Source organism: Atta colombica, unplaced genomic scaffold (genome assembly GCF_001594045.1).
Source record: "Atta colombica isolate Treedump-2 unplaced genomic scaffold, Acol1.0 scaffold277, whole genome shotgun sequence".
Classification (NCBI taxonomy): domain Eukaryota; kingdom Metazoa; phylum Arthropoda; class Insecta; order Hymenoptera; family Formicidae; genus Atta; species Atta colombica.
In genome coordinates, this window is record NW_017259378.1 from 1,111,188 (window position 1) to 1,124,131 (window position 12,944).

The window sequence follows — 12,944 nt, forward strand, 5'->3', positions numbered from 1 at the left end:
TATTTTAGAATTAATACTCGGCGCTTTGTATACCTGGGAGCTGTAACAATGTCATGTATTATCTTATCTTCTTTATCTATGAATTTTAAAAATAGAAAATTAACGTATAGGGCATGGTTACCATTTGATTACTCATCAATGATACTGTTTTATTTGATGTATATACATCAACTGATAAGTTTGGCTATCGCAGCATTCATAAATGTTGGTTGTGACACTCTCATTTGTGGATTACTGGTTCATATTTGTTGTCAAATTGAAATCTTGACTTGTCGCTTGAAAAAAATTATATCTTATTCTAATGTTCTTCGCGATTGTGTATATCAACATTATCATATCATCAGGTTGTCTTATAATTTTATAAATTTTAGAAATTCTTATGTAATACTCACAGCTTTTAAATTATACTTCTTATCATAATACTGTTTTTATCAGATTTATTACTTTAAAATATGTAAAATATTAATAATATGTCGTTACATAATCAAAATTAAATTTTAGACTTGCGTATATTGTAAATATGAAATTTAGACTGATAATTATTATCCAATTTATAACAAGTACATTGATAATATGCTTTAGTCTTTATCAAATAAGCAAAACAACTACAAAAGCCAAATACATTGAAATGACATTATATATATCTAGCATGTTAACACAAATCTTCTTCTATTGTTGGTACGGAAATGAAGTAAAAATAAAGGTATGGTAATAGATAATTTAGTAAATGTGGTAAGTATAAATGCTTTAAAATAATATGTCAAATTTATTCAATCTATATTTAATAACAAATGTAATGGTATAATATTGTTAAAATATTTCAATATTTAAGAGGTATATATTAATAACATGATTATCTTTCATTTCTTGAACAAAAATTACATCCATGGATACATTTTATATATTTCAGAGTCATCAAATGATCGATAACATTTTCGAAATGGAGTGGCTAACACTGAATAAAAATAAAAAGAAATCTCTAATAATAATAATGAGGCGGACAATTGTGCCTATTCAAATTACTTGTGCTTATATTATTCCTATGAATCTTGATTCCTTTATGGGTGTTAGTATAGATATTAATGAAACTAATTTCACCAAATTCTATTTTCAAGTATATTTAAATATGTTTTTAATTTAAGATATTTATAATATATGAGGAGTAGAATTTTTAAATATGTTTTGTCCAAAATTTATAATTTTCAAAGACACGAAAGAAAATTACAAGAAAGCTGCGTGCTTTACAGAAAATAACAATTAGTCATTTAATAAGATGTAAAATGTTTAAAATTGCTAAATAGTTGCTAAAAATTTTAAATAATTAATTGTGTCTAGTTACAGAACATAATGTACTTTATATGTCAAAATTTTTTTCAGCACATAAATTGATGGTATAAAAATGCTTTCAGAATATGATATGAAATAACTTAAAATATGAATTTCTTAACATTGAATATTATGTCATCTTTAACTTCAAAAATGAAATTTTGAACAAAATGCATTTTAGAAAAATGCAGCTCATATATATAGCTTTATTATACTACTAAAATAAACTAAAAATTTGAATTTAAGCAAATTTTAACTATTTAATTTTATTTAAATAATAAACTGTATTATGCACAAGAAATAAAAATTTGGAATAACAAAAACAGATTCAGCATCTTGTATAATATAATAATATTCAACAGTCTAATACATCTAATATTATTAGTGAAATTAGTTTTAAATTTATTAATTACAGAATATATTTAAATCAAGATTAGGAGTGTTTATACACTAATTCTAGATACTCAAGACGTCGTATTCCACTTACAACTTACTTGAAAAAATACGGGTGTAATTCTGTAAAAGATTGATGGCAAAAATATACTCATGAAATTAAATCTTAAAATAGCTAAAAAAAAGGAAAAAGTGTATATTTATACTGTTAGTATTTATAATTAGCATTTATTATTCAAATTATCTGATTAAAAATAATAAAGAAACATTATCTAAATGTATTTATCTTGTTGCACATTTTCCTTATTATTTTATATTTATTAACATCTATTTTATATCTATTATATATTTTGTACTTTCTTACCTATTCTGTCGTTTATGACATTTCATAAATGTAATATATTTGAATATCTGCCTCTAACGAAAGTCAGAAATCATTGTGCCTGAAATCAATACGGAAATAGAATCATGTATAGCAACGACTTAGCAACACACTTAGTGGTCATGACAAATGATATTTTTTTAAACTTGAGAAATGCAGATATAATTGAGTTACTTAGTAGTTATTAATTTATGATAAAATAGTCGGAATATTCATATTTTTCCGTTTCTTACGTGATATTTGTAACGAAATATAAAAACATTATCTAAAAAGAGAATATAAACATTGTATTTTAGAGACTGTTATTATCGTACGGAACAATAAATATATATTTATGGGATCAATGATTCAAGTCCGACTGACAATCGTGAAACGTTTGTGTCTCTTCTTTTCTTGAAAGATTCCATAGTCCCTACTATTATGATAATAACATAATAGTAGAGACTATAGAATCTTTCAAGAAAAGAAGAGACACAAACGTTTCACGATTGTCGTTCAGAAAATGTCTTATTCGTTGTTTCTTAATCTATTTTAAAGATGCCATAGTTTTAGAAATATTGAAGTAAATAAAATTTTGTGCAAAATATTTTTTAACATCTCGCAAATAATTTTTTCTATATGATATTTGCAATTACTGTACAAAAATTTAAGTGAAATTTAAATATAAGAAAACGACTTAACGTGAAATAAAAGATGCATGTCTTGCAATTAACCTTCAAAATTCTGACGATTGTTGGATGTTGGCGGCCACAATCATGTTCGTCACTTTACTTGCGTATAATATACAATGCATATACGGTTTTTATGATTGTATTATTGTATACTTTTTTGATATCGCAATTTTTGGACATTATCTGGAATGTTAACAATGCCGAAGATTTTACCGAAAATTTATACGCCACGATGGCATCGGTTGTTTCGTGCTCTAAAATGCTCAGTTTATTAGTGAATCGAAAGAATATTAATATGTTAATCAATGTACTCATCAAAAAACCATACAGACCATTGGAAATGGACGAAATGAGAATTCGATATAAATTCGATAGACTTATATAGTAAGTTTTACCGCATAATTACAGATTATTTTAAAAAATAAGTTTATTGATAATTAATAATTAATTTATTAATAATTAATTTAGAAAAACTATTATAAATTTTGTTTTTTTTATACGAAAATTATATATAAACGCGTAGTACTAAATAATAACATCTAATTACAAGTATTTTTATATTTTGATAATTAATAATTAAATATTAGAAGTTGTGTTACATAAATAAGCGTAACTATCTCCACAGTTTGCAGTATCAACACACTCTACTATACGATTTTGGTGGAAACAACTTGCGCATGTATAACTGTGACATCTTTATTCACGATGTTCAGAAAAGGAAATTTAACATATAGAGCATGGCTACCATATGATTATTATTCGTCTAGCATCATATTTTGTCTTACATATGCTCATCAACTTATTAGTCTGACGGCTGGATCACTCGTTAATGTGGCCTGTGACAGTCTCATTTGCGGATTGTTGGTACACATTTGCTGCCAAATCGAGATCTTAGAATGCCGACTGAGCAAAGTATCGAATGACGGTACTCTTCGCGATTGTGTACGTCACCACGACAGTATATTGCAGTTAGTTGTTTTATCTTATATTCTGCAAATATATACATATTACTAAAAAAGTAAAAGTAAAAAATCTCACATTAATAAAAAAAATTTTTTTGTTATATATTTGTATATTTTATTCTGATTCGAAGCATTTTGGTAACATTTTTTTGCATATTGTTATAATGTTTATCTTCTATTTTATTTTCTCTTGAAAAATTTTGAAAAGTGTCATTTATGTAATAAATTTTACAGGTATGCATTCAGATTAAACAATAAATTTAGAATGACTATTGCTATGCAATTTGTAGTGAGTACATTGGTAGTATGTTCCAATTTATACCAAATGACTAAATCAACGAGTTTAAATGCGAGCTATCTTCCTTTAATATTATACATGTCCTGTATGTTGACACAAATTTTCATCTATTGTTGGTACGGAAACGAAGTAAAGTTAAAGGTGTGCGTAATTAAGTTGTTACGCATTTTTTGGTTTTAAAAACCCAGTAAAGTATACATAATTTAATATTAAAGTCAATAAATTTTAAGTAAATAAATTTATGTAATAATACACAAACTTTGTAATCAAATTTGTTAATTCTAATGGATTAATACTGTTTATGGTTCAAAATAATTAAATTTGTTAATTTTTAAAAATTAATTGATAATTTGTATGTTTGAAATATAGAGCATTCAACTACTCGACAACGTTTTTGCGATAAATTGGATGACGATGAACAGAAATCTGAAAAGAAATTTATTAATAATTATGAGTCGTGCAGCAGTACCAATAGAATTTACCAGCGCTTACGTACTGTCTATGAATCTCGATTCTTTTGTTGGGGTTAGTAAAAAATTAATTTTCAATTTTATTTATTATTAGCGCAATTAATAATAAATTTTATTTTTGGTTAAAATATATTTTATCTAACTATGGAAAATAAGAAAATGAATAATTTATATAGAAGTTAATATATATAAAAATATATATAAAAATAATTTTGATACAACACTAAGTTTACGAAGATAATATATTGTTTATGTATGTTAGACTGATAAGAATTGTAAAAAAAATGGATTATAAGATTTATATACATTTGTTGCAGTTACTTAAAACATCATATTCTGCTTATAATATATTAAAACAAGTATAGAAATCGTAAGTAAAAGACAAAATGAAAAAATTGAGATTACTAAAATGTTTTCCAATACGTCATCTTATTGTTAATAAAAATATCTGTAGAAGTTTGTATCACAACTGGTATTTCATTTATGGATAAATAAATGACAATTGCTTATATGTATTCTATTATAATTATTTTTAATAATTTTTTTTTTTATACGATATGTTGAGGAGAAGATTGAGAATATTTTTTTTTAATTAAAAAAAATAGATGCTTCAATATATGTATAATAAGAAATACCATTAATCCTGTTCATGTATAACACAACAGATCCAAAATAAATATAGATGCATGTGCATTTATAAAAAGTTTTTCCTATTTATATTTTGTTAGAGATTATGACTGTTCAAATCGAAATAGAATTAGAAATTAGAATTTGAGACGAATGGCAAATGCAGCGTCAACAACATTGATAAATATTTACTATAAGTAAGTAAATTGGTGGGTTATTTATATTACGATTTTACAAAGATAAAACAATTCATGGTTCATTAATAGTTTCTACGACTTACTGCTTTCTTTTACTGCTTTTTTTTCTTCTCGCTGTATTATTATATCACATAGTTGTATCATATAAAGTATAGTATCATATAAAGTTTGTATTTGATAAAAATGTACGTACATGCAAACCGTAGCAGGAAAATAGGGAATGATATTGCGAGTTTAGTATTACGATAATTATATAGTTATTAAGCGCGGAGGGGAAGAGCAGTATTGCTTCCAGAAAGTCATATCATGAGGCTATAGATATTCCGAGATTCGTCGCATAGAATTTCGCAAAGTTGGTTCATGATACTATATCAAAGAAAAAAACCTTTTTATTTTATATATGTGAAGAAACTTTATTATTGATTTGTACCTTAAATTTCTCATGTTCTACAAAATTAAGTACATTCACATATGACACGTGAATCTTATTTATATTATTGTATTATTTTACTTATATGTTAAACAAATATCTTCGTCGAAAGAGCGTGTCGTATATGATAATCAGTCAACATTTAATATTTTGTGAGAATAGTTTATTAGTATTTAATAATATTATTAATTAAGAGGAGGAAACGTTATCGATATTAATATACTTAATCACACGTACAATTTACATAAATTACAGCAATAAGAATAATTTAATAAAACGTTATTAACATTGAAAGTGACATTAAATCACGGAAAATGCAGGTTCTTAAATTTACATTAAAAATTCTTACGGTTGTGGGATGTTGGCCACCAAATTCATGGACCTCATTGTGTAAACGTACTATATATAACATATATACCATTTCTATAATATTACTGCTTTTCACCTTCATGTTGCCACAACTTATGGATATCGTTTTGAACGTCAACAATGCCAACGATTTTACGGATACTTTCTACATTATGCTCGCCATGATTATTTCCTGTTGTAAAATGGTCGGTCTTTTGATAAATCGCAACAATATAGGGATATTAACCAATATTCTTACTCAGAAACCGTTTATCCCATTAGAGGCTGACGAAATAGAAATCCGCCAAAAATTCGACAAAACAATACAGTAAGTATATAAAAAGTTCTCGCTTTAATAATGTATAAAAATATTTCAAAAATTTAGTAAAAATAATTAATTTATATAGAATAATAGCGCAAAGAAAAATATTTAATGTAAAATGTTTAATGAAAAATATAAAAAAACAATCTGCTCATCTATTTTGTAGAACGAATACATTATGGTACACAATTTTAGTCGAGACAACATGTGCATGCGTCATGTTGACATCATTATTCACCGATTTTCGAAAAGGTAATTTAACGTACAGAGAGTGGACACCGTATAACTACACATCCGAGGTGATATTCTATATCATATATGCTCGTCAATTAATAAGCTCGACTATTGGCTCTATGGTGAATGTTGCGTGCGACAGTCTGATTTGTGGTTTATTATTACACGTATGCTGTCAGCTCGAAATACTGGAGTGTCGGTTGAAAAAGAACTTCCTCGGCCAAAACAATTTGCGCGAATGTGTACGTCAGCACGATTGTATATTTAAGTTAGTTTCTTTGACAATCTTGCAGATTGTAAAATAGTGAGAAAATATTTGGAAAATTGAAAAGCAAATGGACGATGACGCCACATTGGCGTAATTTTAATTCTTATTGAGTATTCGGCCTGTACAGTGTTTATATTTTTATAAACAAAATAATTAGAGGAATTATATATATATATATATATATATATATATAAATCATATAATTCCATTTAAAAAGATAGAGATATGACTACGAAAAATTTTTTTTTCAAAAATTAATTTTATCATTATTTGTACCCTTTTAAGCCATACAACTATTGTCTAAAATGTTTTTTCATATTTTTTGTTTCGTATTTTTTATAGTATTCGATTCATTATATTTAAAATTTTTTACTCTGTATAAATATCTTCTAAAAATATTTTGAATGCAAAAATTTATATTCAAATAAATTTATATTTTAAATAAATAAGTATATTATAAATGTTTGTATTTTGCAGATTTGCATTAATGGTGAATGAAAAATTCAAGATAATTATCGCTATTCAATTTATTGTGAGCACACTGGTGGTATGTTCCAATTTGTATCAATTAGCAAAGATGACATTGATTGCGCAATGCTTTCCATTGATATTATACACATGCTCCATGCTCACACAAATTCTCATTTATTGTTGGTATGGAAACGAAGTAAAACTAAAGGTGCATATTTCAGAAAGCTGAACAGGCAGTGTTATATAATTTATTCAATATTTACGATATTGAAAACTTTCTAGATATAAAATTGTTAATCTTATTACAAATATTCCATCCATCGATTTTAGGAATAAAATTTTCAGTTTACGAAAAACTATCTTAACAATAAAAAATTCTGTAATTGATATAAGAAAATATTAATTGCAATTCCATTTTAAGAATTTTGTATAACGTTTTTTAATTTATGTACATATTGTTTAATATAGAGTGTTCAACTCATCGTTAATATCTTTGGAATGAGATGGTTAACAATGAAGCAAAACAGAAAACAGAGTTTATTAATAATTATGAATCGATCGTTAATACCTATTGAATTTTCTAGCGCGTACATTCTTACGATGAATCTTAATTCTTTCGTGAGCGTGAGTATAACAAGTCTATTGTTTAAATAATTAATTATGAATTAATAATAGCATACATTTTATTAAAAATGTAATAGATATCATTTTTTATAATTCATACACTAAAAATTTATGACATTCAAAAAACATTTGATTTATTTTTTAAATCATGTTATACTATTGTATTACATACTATCCTTTTTATATAAAAGCTAATTTCTTTGGATAAAGAAAAACGAGCTAAATTGTCGGGAATCTGTCACTATCTTGGAATTTGCGTTACTTATATAATTTCGATTTATATTTTCAATTTATTAATAAAGCCCCGAAATGAAGAGTCGAAACGTTTATTTTATTTGTTTTATTATGCACATGGAAATAAAGAGTTTTCTATGCATTCGAGCAACTGATGTAAGCACTTTGATGAGCTTTTTTTATATTTTTCACTGCTAATTACTTCATAAATCTTTTTGGAGATTATAGTAATTATGTATTACACATATTTTATTATTTGGCAATATAATTTAATATTTTTTTACAAAATTAGCAATTACAAAATAAATTTGAAAAAAGATTTACCTTTTTATTACAGTTACTTAAAACGTCATACTCGGCTTATAATATATTACAACAAATATAAACAACATAATTCAAATGGAAGATAGTATAGAAACTAGGGAATCGTATTTTCTAATTAAGTTATCTGTATGATTAATGTTATTAATCATTTAAGTTTCCTATTATCTATTATATAATAAATTATTAAACAAGACAAGATAACAAATAATTAAATAAGAATGATTGATTATTATGTGCTTCTTTTTCATTAAATTTTTATTTACAATCTTCTATAATTTATACTGCTTCATTTTTACTTCTATTATTTATTTATTTAAACATTTTTACTTTATTTAATTTTCAATGTGGAGAATTTTCAATATAAGATTTTTTCGACACTTTCTCTCTCTCTCTCTCTCTGTCTCTCTCTCTCTTCCTCTCCTCACTTTATATACGTATAATATTATTATTATATACATATAATATGTGGTTATTTTCCAAAATATACGTATATATGTGGTTATTATTTTCCAAAATAAATAGATAAAATGCAATTCTGTGCAATATTTTGACTAGCTCAGAATTAACTGCAGATATTACAGCATGTATATTCGCTTTACCCATATATGTATATTTAATAAGCTCTTTTAACCGCTTGTATCCTGCCAGAATTATCGATCAATATGAGTAACAGAATTAATAATGACAGTCAGAGGTGGAACTGACGACAATAATAAATTCCATGTTTTTTATATGTAAGTATAGATTACTTACATTAAAATTTCATGGTGACACACCTTAATTTATGGTTTAAAGATTTCGTTGTCGACAAGTTTCTTTTTCTTTAAACCATTTTAATGTATTACCTAACAGTTTATAAAAGTCGCAAAAAAGACACACAACTATGCATATTATTTTACAAAAGTATTATTACCAGTCGGAATATATTACAAGTTACGTATACATATAATTATTATGATGACATATGTGGTTCTCTGCTACGGGCTACAAAGAGAACAATGAATGCAGAAAGTACTGTTGCGTGTCTATAGACATGTAAGATTTGTCGAAGTTCCGTAAATTGCTTTAAAATCAATGTATAATGTTTATATAAAATTACTTGAAATTTTTTATTTATATAAAATTACTTGAAATTTTTTATTTGTGTATGTTATTTATATCATTGAATATTATTTTCTAAAGTTAATGAATAAAATGCATTTCTGCGCAATATTTATTTTGCTTACTCAATATCAATTAAATAAATTAGATAATTATACAAGTGATTGAAGTTAATTCAATTACCAATCTTATATTTACAATATAAAATGTTCCGTGCCACAAATTATTGTAAAAGTAATACGAAAAATAATACGGACAATCTATGTCTAATTTGATAACTATGACAACGGTCACGACTGATTATGAAAATCGTTATATAATTATAGACACTCTTTTAATCTTCAGCATTCCTCAAAATTAATTGAGCCAATGAGAAGAAAGTGAATGAAGTCAAGTTTTCCAGTGAACGATACGAAGGCTACTGTTCATACAAAGGCAAGGTCCCTTCCTTCCTCCCTCCCACCTATTTCGCCTAGATATAGATGTATAAATCATCATCCACAATAAACAGTGTTAAATATATCTGGATTATTTTGCTTTCTACACAACAATAAATATATTTTGTGTTTATAAAAAGTAAAATTGCGTAAAGATAAAAAAAATATATATAAGATTAAAAAATAAAAATAAAATCTAAATTACACAATGTTATTATTTAATAAATTTAATAAATTTAGTTAATTTTCGTATAAATATTTTAAATTGTTTTTTTTTAAATAAAATTATTTATCTAAAAAAATTTTAGTTTAAGCAGATAATATTTTCTATATCTTTCATAATTACATCACATAATTATGTCTCTTGTGTAAGCATATGCAATAGTACATATATATATATATATATATATAGTATACATAAAACAAGTGTTTTATTTTAAATTAGAGAGCGAATAAAAGATATTTCAAGAAATGCAAGCTATGCAATTTCCATTGAAAATCCTCACAGTAGCAGGATGTCGGCCACCAGTCTCCTGGTCTTCATTATGGAAACGGACAATGTATAATGTATATACAATTTTCATGTGCTTACTATTGCTCACTTTCATGTTGCCACAACTTATGGATATTATCCTGAATGTCAATAATGCGGACGATTTCACGGATACTTTTTACATAATGCTAGCCATGGTTATCGCTTGCTGCAAGATGCTTAGTCTATTGCTAAATCGCAAGAATATCGAGATATTAACTGACGCATTGGTTGAGAAACCGTTTAGACCGTTGGAATCAGATGAAATTGAAATTCGACAAAAATATAATAACATAATACGGTAAGGAGTTGCTTTCATTTAAGGAATAAAAAGATTCGCATTAATTTTATTGTCTCATGGTTCTGTTTACATTAGAGAGAGTTCTAATATATATTGTAATATCTTAGCGTTACATATTTATATAATTATTTTGCATTTTTTAAATTTAATTGACAAAAACGGCAAATACAAGATGCTTTTTATTTATAAAATAAATAATAAATAAACAAAATCTTTTTGTTATTTTACAAAAGAAGTAGGAAATATATTTTTTTCTTTCTTTTTAATTAAAGGAGAAAAATACAAAACAAAATCATCGTGAATTAGTCCAGCCTCCATAGTCATTTTGCAGGACCAATTCTATAATCTACACGATTTTTGTTGAGATAACGTGCGGCTGCATGAATTTAACGTCTTTGCTTACGGATTTCCGACAAGGAAATTTAGCGTATAGAGAATGGATACCCTTCGAGTGGTCCGATACAGTGTATTATCTCACATATTTTCGTCAATTAATGAGCTTAACGGCTGCGTCGATCGTGAATGTTGCTTGCGATATAATGATTTGTGGATTGTTGCTACATATTTATTGCCAAATCAAGATCTTAGAGTGTCGTGTGAGAAAATCCTTGCGCAATCGAGGCAATTTGGTTGAATGTGTACGTCATCACAATCATATCTACAAGTTAGTGTTTGTATAGAATTTTATATACTTAAATGTTTCTCTTAATCTTAAGATACAGAACATACAACGTAGCGCGCGCGCACGAATACAGAGTTTTTTTATATTTTACTTACAATTATGCGCGTTTGAATATTATTGAATTTTATTTATCAATTAGATAATAATTGTTAAACTCAATTCAAAATATCATAATATTTAATTAGTCACGAGCAATAATAATCATTTCAAGGATAATAATATTATTCTTTTTTCTAGATTTGCATACACGATAAATGAAAAGTTCAGAATTATAATTGCCGTTCAATTCATCGCAAGTATGCTAGTGGTATGTTCTAATCTTTATCGATTGGCGAAAACCACATTGAGCCCAAAATATATTCCACTGATGTTATACACAATCTGTATGTGTTCGCAAATTCTTATTTATTGTTGGTACGGGAACGAAATAAAATTAAAGGTATTGATTTTGTGTATATATATTAAATGCGTTTTGATCTATAAAAAAATGTTGATAACAAAATCCCAGCATCACATCAATAATAGAATAAGAAACATAATTTTAAATTTAAATTTAACATTTATATTAATATATTATATATTAAATATTACTTATAGTTGCAATAAGGAATATTACATATGTAACTATATTTTTCTGATAACTTCTATTGTAGAGCATTCAATTTTCCGATGAAATTTTCGGAATGGATTGGATAACAGCACATCGAAAAGTAAGAGAAAACCTTATAATGATTATGAATCGTTCTCTGATACCAATCGAATTTTCTAGTGCCCATATTCTTACGGTGAATCTAGATTCATTCGTGAAGGTTAGAGAATATTTTTACAACTACAAAGTTGCGCGGCATGATACTTGTTTTCTTGTTGAATTATTAGATGGATTAAATTCTTGCCATATTATCTGCTGATTCTGTCAGTATTGTAACTAATACAATAGCAAGAATCTAATTTAGCTAAGAATTTAGCGGAAAAACAAGTGTCTTGTGCCGCCGGTTTATTAAGAAGTAAGCAATTGAGTTAAATAATGTTACGTAATTACGTATTGATATATTCTATAGCTTCTTAAGATGTCGTATTCAGTATATAATATACTTAAACAAACAAAATAAGAATAATGATAATGGCTAAGCAAGGATAGAAAGTATTTAAATATAAGTATCAAGGAACGTCAAGTGTAAAAATGTCTTGCAAGTTTCAAATATTACGCATATAAATAAAGAAGTTTTGCTTATCTATATTTTTTTGATATTACGCTTTTACCTGTTTTTTATCATAAAAATTGAAGACTATTATTAAATGATTATTATTAA

At 25.9% G+C, this 12,944-nt stretch overlaps 3 protein-coding genes across 3 annotated transcripts in view; all 3 read left to right on the plus strand.

Moving 5' to 3' along the window:
• Positions 1–1,840, plus strand: part of LOC108689778 (odorant receptor Or1-like) — a 2,714-nt gene extending 874 nt beyond the window's left edge. Inside the window, exons 3-6 of the mRNA XM_018196714.1 lie at positions 9–344; positions 502–703; positions 911–1,066; positions 1,787–1,840. Of these exons, the coding sequence (XP_018052203.1) occupies positions 9–344; positions 502–703; positions 911–1,066; positions 1,787–1,840 (748 nt within the window). The remainder of the gene's footprint in view (positions 1–8; positions 345–501; positions 704–910; positions 1,067–1,786) is intronic.
• Positions 1,841–2,794: 954 nt separating this feature from the next.
• Positions 2,795–12,743, plus strand: LOC108689779. Its single transcript, XM_018196715.1, has 11 exons — positions 2,795–3,156; positions 3,405–3,740; positions 3,969–4,173; positions 4,402–4,557; positions 4,820–4,861; positions 6,077–6,432; positions 6,593–6,678; positions 10,628–10,952; positions 11,872–12,073; positions 12,288–12,443; positions 12,693–12,743. The coding sequence occupies exons 1-11, from the start codon at positions 2,795–2,797 to the stop codon at positions 12,741–12,743; spliced, it is 2,277 nt and encodes a 758-aa protein (XP_018052204.1).
• LOC108689838 (odorant receptor 4-like) lies at positions 6,221–8,642 on the plus strand. The gene is made up of 5 exons (XM_018196783.1): positions 6,221–6,432; positions 6,593–6,928; positions 7,406–7,607; positions 7,868–8,023; positions 8,595–8,642. Exons 1-5 carry the CDS (start codon positions 6,221–6,223, stop codon positions 8,640–8,642), a joined length of 954 nt encoding a protein of 317 aa, XP_018052272.1.
• Positions 12,744–12,944: the final 201 nt, after the last annotated feature.